This window comes from Ruditapes philippinarum, unplaced genomic scaffold, assembly GCF_026571515.1.
Source record: "Ruditapes philippinarum isolate M1 unplaced genomic scaffold, ASM2657151v2 ctg7244_1_1_1_1, whole genome shotgun sequence".
Taxonomy (NCBI): Eukaryota; Metazoa; Mollusca; class Bivalvia; order Venerida; family Veneridae; genus Ruditapes; species Ruditapes philippinarum.
In genome coordinates, this window is record NW_026864667.1 from 4,951 (window position 1) to 22,184 (window position 17,234).

At 32.5% G+C, this 17,234-nt stretch overlaps 1 protein-coding gene across 1 annotated transcript; it reads right to left on the minus strand.

The window, feature by feature from the left end:
* Window positions 1-2,642: 2,642 nt before the first annotated feature.
* On the minus strand, window positions 2,643-13,480 carry LOC132726431 (uncharacterized; the record flags this gene model as incomplete). Its single annotated transcript, XM_060711747.1, is given in 3 exon segments — window positions 2,643-2,737; window positions 3,341-3,440; window positions 13,280-13,480. Coding segments are annotated over 2 exon segments (152 nt in total), but the record flags the coding sequence as incomplete, so codon positions are not given.
* Between the last annotated feature and the right edge of the window lie 3,754 nt (window positions 13,481-17,234).

Below are 17,234 nucleotides of genomic sequence, written 5' to 3' on the forward strand. Positions count from 1 at the left end.
AACAGAACACAAGATAATGCTACAAACCTTAGCTCTATGCACTGCTGTTTCTGAAAAGATTTCTTTTTTTTTTAAATTTATTTTCTGCTCCTGTGGCATACTTATATACAGCAGACTGGAAATATCTTTATATTTTTCTAGAGGGGTCACCTACTTATAAAATATAGACTACAGGAGGCAGATTGTTTCACTCCTGTCACCTGACTAAACTGTAGTATGGTCAACAAGAAGATGTTGTTTGGATAGACGACAGACATAATACTTTCACAAAAGCGCTCTAATCTGATCCCTTCATGTTTAGGTGAGCTAAGAAAGTGACATTCTTTGGGACTTAAAGAAATAAAGAAGCACACAGCAACAACATTGTTTATATCTTAAAGTTGTGTGGGTTTTTTAAATCTATTTAGAAATCTTGACTCTCAAAGGACTGTGGCCCCTTTCCATCAAAGAGTCTAATCATTGGACCAATTATTACAGCTTTTAATGAGAGAGTTAACACGATGCTAATTTCCAGTTGAAGAAATAAAGATCTGCAGCCGGTTTATATAAGAGGAACAATAAGGCACTTGGTTTTGGGACAAAGACCCTTTTAACTAATCAATAGCTGTCCACTTTATCGCTTACCTGAAACCTATTGCTAGAAATGGTCATAACTCTTCAATGCAAAAACTAAGTCATTGGGTCACAATAGGGTGTGGCTTTTTTAGACAATATGGGCATGGTCTATATAATGTTTGTAGGAGACCGTGCACAAGATGATGCTACATGCCAAATACTTAACTTAAGCTCTAAGCATTAGAAGAGTTTTAATGATTTCAATTTCTAAAGTCTTTTTGTTACTAAGCTTCTGTGACCTACTTCTGCATCAGACTTGAACTTTTTGTAGATCTTTTTCACAGAGGTTTGGTCAAAATCTACTATTTGGTTAAAGGTAGAGATGGTTTTTTTTTAAAGAAATTGTGGATATTAATTATTCAGATATTGCGCTATTGCAAATGTTGACCTCTGAACATTTTGTGCTTTTTTTAGTCAGTGAAAAATTGAGATAATTTTTGTAAAACTATCAATCATTTGAACTTTATAAATTTATTAGAAAACCATTCCCAAAATTATATCTTTGAAATGCATATTATGGATAACTTTATTAAAAATATATCAATAAATACCCTCTCAACCATATAAATGTACTGGTAAAATTTAATTTAATAACCAAACTGGTTATTTTCCTTAACTTAATAGTTAATGTGAATATAAAACAGAACTGGAGTGACATGCCTTGATGAAATAGTGATATGCCTTGATGAAATAGTGATATGCCTTTATGAAATGTAATCTGCAAAAACCCACAACCATAAAGATATAAACAAGTTAATTGACAAAACATAAGCATGCAAAACTTCAAACAAAAGCATACAAAATTTTTGGGCGGGACTACGGGAGGCGGGCTGTTACTCCAGTCATCTGGCTCCAAATAGTCGTCTACTGGTTCGTCCTACATGAAGACATGTACATTAACTAAATATACCCTTAAACTACAGTATGAATGTTACTTGATTGTAGCTTGTTCCTTCATTTTCATTACAACATTTTCAGTAAAATCTTATATTGAGACAGGCACAATGTTATCTAGGCCATCCTTAAAAAAATGTTTGTTTGCAGTAACCCGACCCAGAATTTTCAAGGTGGGTAGGTAGGTCGATTTTTTTTTTTTATTGAACTATACTCCCAAATAAACATGGAATTTCAAAATGCTGGACAATATATGCTTTGATAATCTTGTAACAATTAATAAATTGATAACTGAATTCTAATTTAATAAGAACTACATTTTATTTCTTCTATTAACCTTTAAAAGCACAAGGCATAATTTTCTGATTCAAAAAAAAATTTTTTTTTATCCAGACCATGAAAAAAAAATTTGAGTAGGGGCAAATTTTGTGAGTCGGTCGCGTTACTGCAAACGAACATTTTTTTAAGGATGGCCCTATGTGTAAAGAAGTATCCAAAATAACACCAAAGAACTAAGAATATGTTGTATTTTATTTTAACACTCACATAAAAAATTACAACAGTTTATATAAAAAAATTTCAATCACAAAAATTAATGAACTATCTAATTTCTTTAAAAAATAAACTAAAAGAACAAGCTGCTTTTTATAGGCAAACATGTAACATACAAGTGCACAGTAAGCAATAGAATATGTAAGGAAAAATATATATTTTTTCAGTCATATCAAAATAAGTTCATATTCCTAAGCTGATATCAAATTTACTATAATTATCAAGGTCATATCAAATTCACTTATAATCCCCATAATTAATAATGATGTAATAATTAAACAAATCCTTTCACATTGACACACCCTTGCATAAAATAAGTGTGCTAAACATAGCTTTAACATACATTTTGTGCACATTAAAGTGTTTGTTAAAGGTACATTTAACATGTTTGGAATTGCAAGGCACTGTGTTTTTCTATTTGTATTTTTTTTACATTAGAGACAAACTCTTTGTTTGTAAGACATGCAAGAATCTGGCTTTATCCTGTTCTCAAAATTACACAACAAGATAACAAGATCAGACTAATGTTGTAACATTTAGGATCTCATTTTGTACATACCTGGCCATTTTGTACTGGCGGAGGTGGGAGTCTTCCCCCACCATGTCCTGGTTTACCTCCATGACCGGGTCTATTTGGCAGAGGGGGTGGGGCATCACCCGACTCCCCTGATGGAGGCTACAAAATATAAGATATATATATATTCATGCATATTCATAAACAAAATTGTATATATTTAATGTTACAAAACTGATTATTTTAAATGATGCATAACAAGGCACATTAAATTGAGAGAATTTTAGATTTGTCTTCCATGACATGCTTATAAAGACAATTTTTTGTTTGTTCTGAATCCAGACTTGCAATACATACAATCATAACAATTCCTATATCAAAGTTACACAAACTAATAGTAGTATCTAGTATTACCAAGTAAACATCTCTCGGGTTATTTTTACTAATGAGGTGTTGTCAAAATGTCCAGGGTTGTACACTTGAACCCCAACATTTAAGTGAGTTATCACCATTGTTCCTGCCTTTCTAATCATGTATAAATGTAAAGGAATCAAAATGTCTCTATGATAATTTTATAATTATAGAAACAAAATCATCACCTTAGTGCAGTAACAGATTAACTCCTTATATAATTTAATAGGAGTTAACCCGTTACTGCACTAATGTAACAACACTTTCTTATAAAGGAATCATTAACAGTATCTTAACGTAAACGTAATGTAAACGTAATTTTTCTTTCTAAAACTGTTATAACTGCAGACTTACCTCGGGTGGTAAAGGTCTACTACGGCCCGGGGGTGGGGGTAAGCGTGATCTACTCATGATGATTACAGAATTCTATGATGTTCAACGTTGAAATCACAATCTGCAAAAAAATAAAAAAAATGTATTTTATTTACTCTTAAGCATTTGTATTTATTTGAACAATTGCTGGTACCAGACAAACACTAGGGGTAAGAACATGACCCCTCCTTGCTCAGCCTTTATAAATGCTAGTAACTTTTAACATTTTAAAACATTAGGGACATCATTCTGTCTCAGTCATAAACTTAGTTTATTGATTCAATTTCCTCATGATTTTTAACATGAAAAAAGTCCCATTTGATATCAAGTCATAATAAATATTAGTACTTTATAACTACCGTAATTGAGACTTGATAGTAACTGGGGGGATATTTTGTATTTGTCTAGAAATGGTTTTATAAAGATAAATGCCCTATCTGTTTTAATATGGTAAAAGTTTTTTTTGTTTTTTTTGACAGTTGACAGGGATTGATCAAGCCAGGGGCTGGGTCTGACCCCCCCCCCCCCCCCCCCCAAAGACAGTGACAGACAATAGCCTTTATCATAATCTCCAGCATTACAAGAGTTAGTTTTTGATTAGATAAGCAATAATTTAGGGAGTTTTCTTAATATATAATTTTTTGTCCGAATCTTTCACTTTTAAGCTTTTCCAGATTGACTCAATGGCATTATTCAAGAGGCCACAATATTGAAACAATGCTGAGGAAATTTTATTCATTAGAAACAAGACAAAAAAAAATTTCTTCACTGGAAACTTGACTTCACTGGCAACATGTCATGAAACATCTTTTTATACAGGGAACCTTAATACACTGGTAACCAGGTCCAGGGAACTTTTATTCACTGGGAACCTTTATTCATTGGTTACTAAGCCCAGGGAACCCTGATTTACTGGCAGCTAGGCCCAGGACACTTTTACTGGCATCATACAAATTTTATTTCCTAGTAACTAGGGTAACAAGACTGGTAACCTGGCTAGGAGAATTTTACATATTGGTTATCTGAACAGGAAACCTTTATTTACCTGTAAAAAGGTCAAAAAACTTTTATTCATTGGTAACTTTCGGTGTTCTAAATACTTAATGTCCCTAAGGTACTAAACTAACAGTAATTAAACAATTTTTTTAAGTAAAAGCATTACTTGGCTGCACTTTTAAGAAAAAAAGAGGAAAATAATCTAAACTTCACCACATACTTATGCATTACTTTTTTCCTTCCTGATGTTTAACAATTTACCAATGTAAAACTGTTATAAAATGGTACTAATTTTGAAAAGGCTCAAGTAGTATGCAGCAACTATTCTCTATGTACTGTTTCTTTATGAGAGGATACATGTAGTTTGTGAAAATTCTGTTTGTAAAATATTAAGAAGACTTCAAAATCTGCCACACTCCCTAGCTATTACATTAAAAATCTGTCACATTCCCTAGCTGTTGCATTAAAATCTGTCACACTTCCTTGCTATTGCATTAAAATCTGTCAAACTCTCTAGCCATTTTCTTAAAGTCTGTCCCTAGCTAATGCCTTAAAATCTGTCACACTCTCTAACTTTTGCCTTGAATCTGTCACACTCCCTAAATATTGCCTTAGAATCTGTCACATTCCCTAACTATTGCCTTAGAATCTGTCACACTCACTAGTTAACTATTTCCTTATAATATGTCACACTCCCTTACTATTGACTTAGAATCTGTCACACTCCCTAACTATTGCATTAGAATCTGTCACACTCCCTAACTATTTCCTAGAATCTGTCACAATCCCTAACTATTGCCTCAGAATATGTCACACTCCCTAGCTATTGCATTAAAATTTGTCACACTCTGTAGCTATTGCATTAAAATCTGTAACACTCCCTAACTATTACCTTAGAATCTGTCACACACCCTAACTATTTCCTTAGAATCTGTCACACTCCTTTACTATTGCCTTAGAATCTGTCACACTCCCTAACTATTACCTTAGAATCTGTCACACACCCTAACTATTTCCTTAGAATCTGTCACACTCACTAACTATCACCTTAGAATATGTCACACTCCTTTACTATTGCCTTAGAATCTGTCACACTCACTAACTTTTGCCTTAGAATATGTCACACTTCTTTACTATTGCCTTAGAATCTGTCACATTCCTTAACCATTGCATTAGAATCTGTCACACTCCCTAACTGTTTACTTAGAATCTGTCACACTCCCTAACTATTGCCTTATAATCTGTCACACTCACCTAATAATGTCTTAGCATCTGTCACACTCCCTGACTTTTGCCTTAGAATATGTCGCACTCCCTAGCTAATGCCTTAAAATCTGTCACACTCTCTAGCTATTGCCAGCTTCTTAAGAAATTCCTTTCATTTATATCATTGTAACAATTTAAAGTCTAGACATAAATTAAATCCAAATTTACCACTGTTTAATATAGGGCTTATTTAACCTTAGCATTCCATATTTTTTATTCTTTAGCAATGTCAAACATTTGTTTTAAATAAAGTTTTAATTATAGATTTAGAGCATATTAGAATACAAACAACTGAAAGTTGCGCTGAATGTTCAATAATGTGTTGTAAAGGTAGCAAATTTTAAACAAAGTAGCATTTGACTTCCTTACAGTTAAATATTCATTCACTATGATTATACATATTGCCAACAGGAAATGATTGTTTATTTATGTGGTAAATATGTATTGTTTTCGAAACTTTAACAAGATGCCAAAAATAGGAAGTTTTTGAGAAATAAAAACAATAGCATTTCTGAGGAATAATAGGCCTTTAACTGAAAATAACATTTCTGTGCTCTAACCACAGCACACTGTATAGGAGAAACAGTACCTGCCTGCAGGAAGGGCAAATTTTAGGTTGGTTAATTTCCGTAAAGAAGGGGGAATTTCACATATCCTGTGCTCCTCTTAGTTCATGGTACTTAACACTTTGAAACCAGCAAAAAAACAATAAATGAAACTTATGGTACAAAAATTGCCATAAGCTTTAACATTTAGGTATTTTCTGCTGTATGACACAAGGAAACAACAATATATTCAGTCAAAGTCAATTTTAATGGACAAAACGTAGACCATATGTCAGCCATTTTGAAAACAGTGTTTCATCATTTAAATCGCAGTAATAGTGTTACATTTCAGTTTTTATATTTCTCATGTTATTTTGCATGATTTTAAGTATTAATTGTAAGTCAAAATTTATTTTTTCAACAAACAAGAACATTTAGAAAATGATGAATGTTTCAGGCGTACACACAAATTTAATGGACTATTGTTGCTTTTTGCAGAAATTTGTAAAATTGTGTTCTGTGTTTTATGTAAAAATTTGGAGAATTAAAATATTTTGCACAAAATCTTTGTTGTTTAGGTGTATGAATAAAATATGTCAATTCTGACCAATTTTATTTAACAGCAGTCTGGTCACATGAAATATGCCATTACCGTGAAATAAGTGATGACGCAGAATTAGTGATGTTGAGCATACATACAATATTGACATTTATTATATACTTATAAATGAAATATTGAGAAATATTGATGAAATAAAATGCGTATTTTCATTTTCCGTATTTTCACTGTAAAAATTTATTTTTCACTGCAGTGAAACATATTTTCCGTATTTTCACTGGTGTCTTGCCGGACTACTTTCTTTTAAATTCAACCAGTACACAAAATTTAAGGGAAAGTTTTTCAAATTTCATCACAAAAAAGAGAAAAATGTACATAATAAACAGAAAATTCAAGTTTTTTCTATAAATACATGATTTATTTTCATCTTGTGGCATGAAAATTACCATATTTCACTCGTGGCTACCGCCACTCATGAAATATTTATTTTCATACCACTCGATGAAAATAAATCATGTATTTATAGAAAAAACTTGAATATCCTCTATTTCTCTATTAATAATTACATATTTTCATTTTGAAAATTAAGATTATTTTTTATATTTTGTGTGAATAATTCAATATAGACATGATTTTTTTCATGGTTTGTTCTGGAAAATTTCAATATATCCACTCAATTAATAGCCTGAAGACAGTGCAGACCATGGTCAGACAGTTAAAGGACATGGCAGCTAATCTTTGTCTGCATTGCTGGCATAGACTGATTCTGTAGCCACCTTAGGTTAAAGCAAGTTAAAGGTTAAGTTATATCTTACAATAAATACATTATCAACTGTCAAATACATTTCTTTTTTTCATTGATAAAATCCTAATCATAACATGAAATATTATATAAGTACATGTATAATTATATATGTATGATGATAATATAAACTAACCCATTAAGGAAGTATAATTTACGATTATTTTTTTCCTATCCAATAATACATGGAAGTCATACTTCCAGTACCGTATTTACTAACTTGAAGGTCCTACTTTAGAAGATTACACTTTACCTGGCTTTAATCTATTACAAATGAATCAGTTCAGTTTATTTTAGTATGGCCAATTAAACAACTTTTGATAAGTTTTACTCCTTATATTAAAATGACTATGTACATGCATCTTACATTAATTAACAGAAACCTTTACATTTATTAGCTAAATTGCTTCCTCTACTCAAAACATCCTTTACTACAATGACAGGTCAAAAACAAATTATGTCCTTACATTTAAAAATTTAATCAGGAAGAACATTTTCAGTAAAATTCCCCTTACATATTAATACAATACTTAAACCTTTTTCAGATCAGGGGTGAAAACAGAAAAGGGAAATTCACCATAAATTATTTAAATTTCACACTACTTGCACACATGGTTTCAAATCACCCATAAAATTCAGATTCACTTTATGACTGTAATTATATTGTAAACCATGAACTTGATGAAATATTGAATCAGCCTGGTTATTTTAATACCAGGAAGTTAACTTAAAAGATAAACCTGTCGTGTTCAGTCACCATGGCAATATTAACCAAATTTAATATTTTTCTGCCTTTTATACTAGATAGTTTGCAACTTTCCCTTTGGATATAAAAATTACACTGTCACACAATAAGTATTACTATTTTACTGTATTAAAATAAATGTTGAAAATTGGTAGGTTTGTTTATTATAATAATTCAAAGAGTATGCAACATAATATCATAGTTCTAAAGCAAGACACAGTCTATCCATCTATAGTTTCAAGTTAATACATCCAACACTTTTCAGTAATTCTGTAGATAAATACATGTATTAAATGTTTTAAGTATGAGGAATGACAAAGGGCAACAGCTCTAAAATTATACAAAAGGAGGTTTTTTGTTCTAAAACACTGTAATTTTCCTTAATGTGTACTAGCCACTTATGCTGCTTTAAACTGATATATCTGATGTTTTTTTAAAGCAGCATATAATTATATACCTCCAGATTCATGGTTGTTTTCATGAAAATTTTGAAAATGTATTTAAAAAGTAAAATATTGTGAAGTGAACAAAGAAAGTAATTGAACACTGCAAACAGCACTTGCAATCCAAGTAAATTACAAAAAAGAGATCAAAATCTGCAATAATAGCCCTTACTGTGAGTTAGGGGATAAATACTGCCAAATTGGTCATTGATCACTTATAACTTGTACAATTTTACCTGAATCTTTTATTTTTTACTTTTCTTAAAATATTAATACAATTATCTCAATTTTGATTTTTCTTAATATTTTGGCTCATCTGGAGACATGCTGCTTTGTCAGTTATGTCCCAGAAAACTAGAAATGTGTCCGTACGACACGGGTGCCACCACACTCCACTGTTTTGTCAATCTTATGACTCTAGGTCAAATTTTTTTTGGGCTACAGGTGCCACAAGTTGCAAACTAAAAATCTTTTACAAGAACTTTACAAGGACTGAATAAATCCATGAGCAAATTCCAAGGTGCATAAGTACACATGCTAACCAACATTCTTGAAAACTTTCAAGCCTACAGGTTAAATACTTTTTGAGCTATGCATGAACAAGTTGAAAACTGCAAATTTATACTAAGTCAAGGGCAATAACTCTAACAAAACTGAAAAAAATCCACCTGCAAAACCCCAGGTGCATAGCTTCACAGTAATGTTGATCATCATTTCTGTAATTTTGGTTGATTATTACACAAGCAGTCAAGGAACAAATAACACAACATAATGGAACGATTTTTACTAAGTCAAGGGCAATAACTCTAGAAATACTGACTAAATCAACAAGTGAAACCCAAGGTGCACAACTACACATGCTGAGCAAAATTCCTATTAAGTTTCATGACTCTAGGTTGAATACTTTTTGAGCTAGGCAGGACACAAATTGATGGCCATGATGGCCCTGAGGTCGCCCACCTGTATATAGGCCCCCCCCCCCCCCGCCCCCATGCTAAACATTTAAGCTCTAGCTCATTGGGCTTTTTAAAAGAAGATTTTATTAAATTTTTTACTATACACATATAGTTAAAAACAATGAAACCCCTGGGGCCGGGCCAGGGCTTTTATTTGAACAAACTTTGTAGACACTTACTAGAAGATGTTTCATGCTTAATATCTAAACTCTAGCTATTTGGGTTTTTTTAAAGAAGATTTTAAGTTTTTAATTGCTATACACATATAAAGAAAATCAATGACCCCCTGGGGCGGGGCCAATTTTGACCCCAGGTCTTTTGTTTGAACAAACTTTGTAGACACTCACTAAAAAAGATGTTTCATGCTTAATATCTTAACTCTAGCTATTTGGTCTTTTTCAAAGAAGATTTTTTTATTAGTTTTTGCTATACACATATCAGGAAAATCAATGACCCCGGGGCGGTGCCAATTTTGACCCCAGGGCGTTTATTTGAACAAACTTGGTAGACACCTATTAGAACATGTTTGATGCTAAATATCTCAGCTCTAACTCTTTTGGTTCTTTAAAAGAAGATTTTTTAAGTTTTTACTATATGCATATAGGGAAAATCAATGACCCCCTGGGGCGGGGCCAATTTAACCCCAGGGCTTTTATTTGAACAAACTTGGTAGACACCTATTAGAACATATTTCATGCTTAATATCTTAGCTCTCGCTCTTTGGGTTCTTTAAAAGAAGATTTTTTAAGTTTTTACTATATGCATATAGGGAAAATCAATGACCCCCCCGGGGCGGGGCCAATTTTAACCCCAGGGCTTTTATTTGAACAAACTTGGTAGACACCCATTAGAACATATTTCATGCTTAATATCTTAGCTCTGGCTCTTTGGGTTCTTTAAAAGAAGATTTTTTAAGTTTTTACTATATGCATATAGGGAAAATCAATGACCCCCTGGGGCGGGGCCAATTTAACCCCAGGGCTTTTATTTGAACAAACTTGGTAGACACCTATTAGAACATATTTCATGCTTAATATCTTAGCTCTCGCTCTTTGGGTTCTTTAAAAGAAGATTTTTTAAGTTTTTACTATATGCATATAGGGAAAATCAATGACCCCCCGGGGCGGGGCCAATTTTAACCCCAGGGCTTTTATTTGAACAAACTTGGTAGACACCCATTAGAACATATTTCATGCTTAATATCTTAGCTCTGGCTCTTTGGGTTCTTTAAAAGAAGATTTTTAAGTTTTTACTATATGCATATAGGGAAAATCAATGACCCCACGGGGCGGGCCAATTTTGACCCAAGGGTTTTTATTTGAACAAACTTGGTAGACACTCACTAGAAGATGTTTCATGCCAAATATCTAAGATCTAGCTCTTTTGGTTTTTTAAAAGAAGATATTTAAAGTTTTTTCTTTCGGTTGCCATGGCAACCAGAGTTCTGCATGGAATTAAATTCTTTGAACAATTTTTAAAGGTGACCACCAAAGGAACATTCCTGTGAAATTTGGATGAAATTGGCTTAGTGGTTTATGAGGAGATGTCATTTAAAGTAAAAGTTTACGGACAGACGACGGACGGACAGACGACGGACGAAAAGCGATCACATAAGCTCAATATGTCACTTTGTGACAGATGAGCTAAAAATGCAAATTTTCACTAAGTCAAGGGCAATAACTCTGACAAAACAGAATAAATTCACAAGCGAAACCCCAGGTGCACAACTTCACATGCTGATCAACATTCCTGTAAAGTTTAATGACCCTAGGTCAAATACTTTTTGAGCTACGTGCGACACAAGTTGAAAATTGCAAATTTTACTAAGTCAAGGGCAATAACTCTGACAAAACAGAATAAATCCACAAGCAAAACCCCAGATGCAAAAACTTCAAATGTTCAGCAACATTCCTGTTAAGTTTTCATGACTCTAGGTTAAATACTTTTCGAGTTATGTGCAACACAAGTTGAAAATTGCAAATTTTCACTTAGTCAAGGGCAATAACACGTACTACAATTACTAAATAAATCCACACGAAAATACCCAGGTGCACAACATTTCTTTAAAGTTTCATCACAAACACTTGGGGTTTGGAGCTCAAAACGCCTTTAAAATCCAAATAAAATGCATATTTGTCAATCCCAGCCAGGGCACTCGTTTGGCCATTTTTGGGGCCGAATATCGGCCCCATTCCCCTCTCAAAATCATATGCTTTTTTCCCCTATTTCAGTAGAAAATTCCCCTCAAAAAAAAATTGTAGTGTAAATGTTTGATATTTAACCAAAAAAGTGATGTTTTGATTTCATAAAAATAAAATATATTTCTGTTTAACTTTCAATGGATTGAAAACTAAAATACAGTTGTCAACAACGCTGTATGTTAAAACCGAAAGTAGCAGGTAGTGAGAAATGTACAGTCTCGTAAAATTATTGACAAAATTAATGTGGCAGATAATCATCGTAGGAGTTTACCTTATATTCAATTTGTTTAGAGAATAGACATACATTGTCATATTCTACTAGTCAATAAACAAAACTATTTTAATTTCTGTCAGTTGTTGTTGGAAAAAACGTATTTCTTTGTACTCAAATATTTTCGTACCAAATATTTTCGTACCCAGTTTTACAGTTACAGACAATTTCCTCTGAAACCAAAACCTTTTTTAGAAAAGGCATAAAACTTTCTTGTTTATTTTTATTTAATTCTTATTTCAATTCTCATTGTTATAATTGTTTCAATCTAAAGAACAGGCAGAAATATGTAGAAAATAGATTAAGAACTGACCAGTGCAGATTGCAAAATAGTGTGATACATTTTTAACTTTAAAAATAAAGAAAACATTAATGACTATAATAGGAAATAGTTTTGCTGTGTTTCAATAACTTGGGTACAACATACCCTTGCCTAGGAAAGTCTGCCTTTCCAGAGCTTGTTGCACTGATTCAATTTTTGTTGTACAAGTTTTTTTTTTTAAAACAACAACAACAAAAACAACTGTCAGTTTTTATTTTTTATCATAAACAAAAATGCATTATGCTTGTTATAGATTTTAATATAACCTTAACGTTTTTCAGAATTTGCATTTTACCCCTCACTTTAGAATTTCAGGGGTATTAAATCCTTGGCCAAAAAAATATAATTATCTGGAGCTCTGATTGGTGTCGAGTCAGTCAAGAGCAATAAGAAAGCAATAAAGAAAACAATGAGATAGCCTGTCTCAAGAAAAACTTCATGTTATATGTTTTATTTGTGAGGTCTATAGTAATAAATATACTAGCTATTGTAAGTAATGGTAGGAAATTGTGCCAAGAGTTAGTGTAAAACTTAAATATAAAGAACTTGTATATGGCTTAAAATTCCCCTTTTTGTCTTAAAATGACACAAAATTCCCCTTCCTGAGGGTATGGGTACCTGTCCCCAAAAGTTGTCTAGTGCCCTGCCAGCACATGTACTGATCATATATATCAAAAAAACTTAATATAAGCCGTTTCGAAAAAAAATCATATTTCAACACACATCTTTATATACATATATAGACCGATTATGTAAAATATTTAATTATGTCACTAGCGCCTGTGTTTCAACATCTATAATAGTAAAATTCTTACCTCTTATAGTTGACACTGTTCCTGCAGCATAAAAATAATGACAGCTTGTGGTATATAGTTGAATTAGTAGAAAATTTCATATAAATCAATATTTGGAATCGTTTTACTCTATTTGATTCTTATAAGAATAGTTTTAAAAACTTTATAAAACTTTCAAAACTTCCTGATTGATTACTTCCTGGTTGGTGATCTCTTTTTGAAGAGTAGATTAAGGGGAGACCACTTATATAAATTTTGGTTTTAGACGCCTAAATATTTTGAAGCATACGCGTTACTGAATTACAAAAGCATGGAACTAAATTTATATCTAATATTTATATATTTAAATTAATATCTGTGCTAAAAGTGAAATATGATGATTGAGTATGGGGGTTAAAAAGCTTTGAAAAAAATATGTTATCAATATTGAATTTTTCACAAATTATATATAAATAAATTGTAACAAAACATGCAAATAACCACTATCTAAAAAAATCATTCACGTAAGTGTGTTGTCTTATAAAATTTGAATGAGTATATGAATATTAATTTATTAACTGTTATTTATATCGAAAACTTACTTGTTTGAGTTATAGTATAAGCAGATGTAAGAATAAAATTAAGAAATCCATGTGTAAGTTTTCATGGACTGTTGTCGTATATTGTACTATATAAATAATATCAACATGTACTTATATGCGTTTACAACTGAATTATCCCCATTGAGAAAATTTTCAATGAAACCGTTGTGGTTTTATTTAAATTGTTTATGGGAGAGTTTGTTCACTTTGGCACATGGAGGACAGTTGAGGAAATAATGTTATCATGGTTTAATTTCAATTTCAGCACATACAAAAAGAGGGCTTTTTACCATACTTTAAAAACCAAATTGATTTCTCTCAGATGGCTGCACTGTATGCACCATTTGGTATCTTCTAAAAAAATCACCTACGTACAGATACGTAGTGATCGAGCTGGGACTGTCTAGACATTTACATTTCTTCAGACAATTTAATTGAAAGGAATGATGATTGTCTGACTGGATGATAGTTCCAGTCTTAACTCGAAGCAGGGTCTTTCAAATAGAACTTGAAAGACCCTGCTCGAAGATTGTAAAAATGAATTAGGGTAGAGTTTGGTGTGATAAAATAGTTCTAGTGTTACTTAAATTTAGTAAATTGTAAACTGAAGTTTTCCTACTGTATATTAATTAGGAACCACTGAAGAAAGATATTGTGGAGATAGATCATTGAATATGTCATAAGGTAGATTCTGTTTGTTTTTGTAGCGCTTTACTTTAAGAGATTGTATAACATGAAAAGGCGTTGCAAAGCAGTTATCTTTAGCACGGACCTGAATTGACAATTAATAAGGTCCGTGTCTTTAGCAACTGTTCACAAGCAAGATCATATTATATTAATTTGTTGCGAGGCTTTTGTGTTAAGTTATTTTTTTTTCATATATCACCATATCGCTCCATTTTTCTGACCTTTGATATAAATGCATCCCCTTCGAATTCACTGGTACAAACTAATATACTGCAGTGTTCATGTTTAGTCCCCTACCGGTTGTACCCTAGAGCTAGGGGACTATAGAATTACGTACCCTCCTTTGGTCTATATGCTTATTTGTCTGTATGACTAAAATTTGTCCTTGCTTTAATCACAGATTTATATTACAAAATCCGTGTGATAACTTAAAATCCCTATATTCTAGACTGACCACAAAATGATGAACCTATATATGAGTGGCTGCATGTACAGTGAGCCATTTCCAATTCTCTGTATATTAAACTGTTCCTGTGGTAATTTTTTTTTGTAATTTTAAAACCCCAAGATACATGTAAGCTACAATTTAAAAACTTGATATGTATGTAATCATGTAAGTTAGGAATAGGCGGCTGCATGGAAATCACGCATTTGAACATGTATTTTTTTTTGTTCTCCCTCGGGTCAGAATTTTGGTTGCTGTGTTTACAGTCGCAAAAGAACTACTCAAATCGGGCTTATATGACTTGACATAAACAATAGCAAGACTTTATCACACTTATTTTAGCCCTACAGTAAAGTTCTCTACTTTCAGGTCTAAATTGACAGTTTTGTTACCCAACTTCATGTATCATAATTGAATATACTATAATGACTTTTCGAAATGAAAACACTCGTGTTTTTTTTTTTTGCTTTTTACACGTAGGATCCCTTCAAGTTCAGGAAAGAACACTCACGTTTTTTTTTTTTTTTTTTTTTGGGGGGGGGGGGGGGGGGGGGGAATGTCAGACGTTTCACTCCCAAGACATTTCACTATTGAGACGTTTCACTCCCAAGACGGTTCACACCTAGACGTTTCACTCCCATTTTGTCAATTGTATGGACGTTTCACTCCCATTTTTTAGATGTTTTTATTAAGAAAATTCATTTTCATTATGAAGGGGAAATTCAATTTAATGATTCATTTTGTTGAATTTGAGAGTATTGTTAAGAAGAATTGATGAATTTGAAGAATAATTATAGGCCTAAAAGTATAATTTTTCTGAAATATAACAGAATGTGTAAATAATTATGATCTATATAGATACAGTAGGCCTATAGTATCAGCTCAGAAAAGTGAATTTTGTTCCGTTTAAACAGTGTTTTGAAGAATTCCAGTTAATTATTAGGAGTAAAAATATTGGTTTCAATGAGGACGTAATTATGATGAATTATTAGAAGATTATCATTATATTCATTTAAATATGGGTTGAATGATAAGAGGTTTAAATGAAAGACAAATGTCTGAAATATCGTTTTTATTATAAGAGTAACAACACGAGAAAATTCTATTTATAATAAATCAAGAAAGATAATAGAATAACGAAATGAAAATGTTCATGAACAACAAAGACACATTGTAAGTACTAGTTTGAATATTGAAACCACTACCAGTACAGTAATTAAATAATATCAATATATTAAATATATTTATTAGTTTTTTTGTAAATATATTTATCAATGAAATGCAGAAAATGTGCATAAAATTAATTATTCTTTTAAATTATTTCTTTATCAATTTATTGAACAGTAGCCATTAAACAAACTTAGGTAATTGTGGTGTTAACAGTAATCTCATCACCTAATTAGTTGTATAAACACTGAGACCACCAATTAACAGTTTGACATCACTTTTAAATTAGTTGTATAAACATTGCACTTTAGCACCAACAGTTAATAATTAGTTGTTTATTGGACCATTGAAATATTTTTAGACAATGTTCAGCCAATTAAAACCAAAGTCATGGAAACAGAAACTCCTCCATAAGTTTTGGTTATAAATTATAACAAAAATAAAGGAATATTTAATCAGATAATCATATTTAATATATTATGTAAGATTATCTACAGATTTTTTTTTACTTATTGATATAAAAATATACTTAATTAATGCAAAGATAACCACTTATAAATTATTATCATTAAAATCTTTAATGAACTGCAACTTTCATACAATTATATCCGGTCATATATGATATCCTTCCCTAAAGCTACAGTCTCACTTACATCCCGGCAGAGCCCAGGCAGAGCCCCGGTAGACGTCCGGGGTGATCCGGGAACGACCGGGGTACGACCGGGAACAACCGGGGTACATCCGTAACTCTGCCGGCAACGTCCTGGATGATCCGGGATAATCCGGGAACATCCGGCATTCGACCCCGGATGGAATAAAATATTTAATATCACCGGGGTGGTCCGGGATGATCCGGGAAGGTATAGCTTTGCCGGCTTCATCCTTAGCTCTGCCGGGAACGACCGGGGTTATACCGGGAAAGCACCGTAGCTCTGCCGGCACAAACCGGGGATGATCCGGGGTATGATATAGCCGGTAGAGCTACGGTAGAGCCCCGGTATATGCCGGCAGAGCTCCGGTAACTACAGGCAGAGCCCCGGAGGATTAAGGTAGAGCTACGGTTGATCCCGGTAGAGCCCCGGTAGAGCCCCGGCAA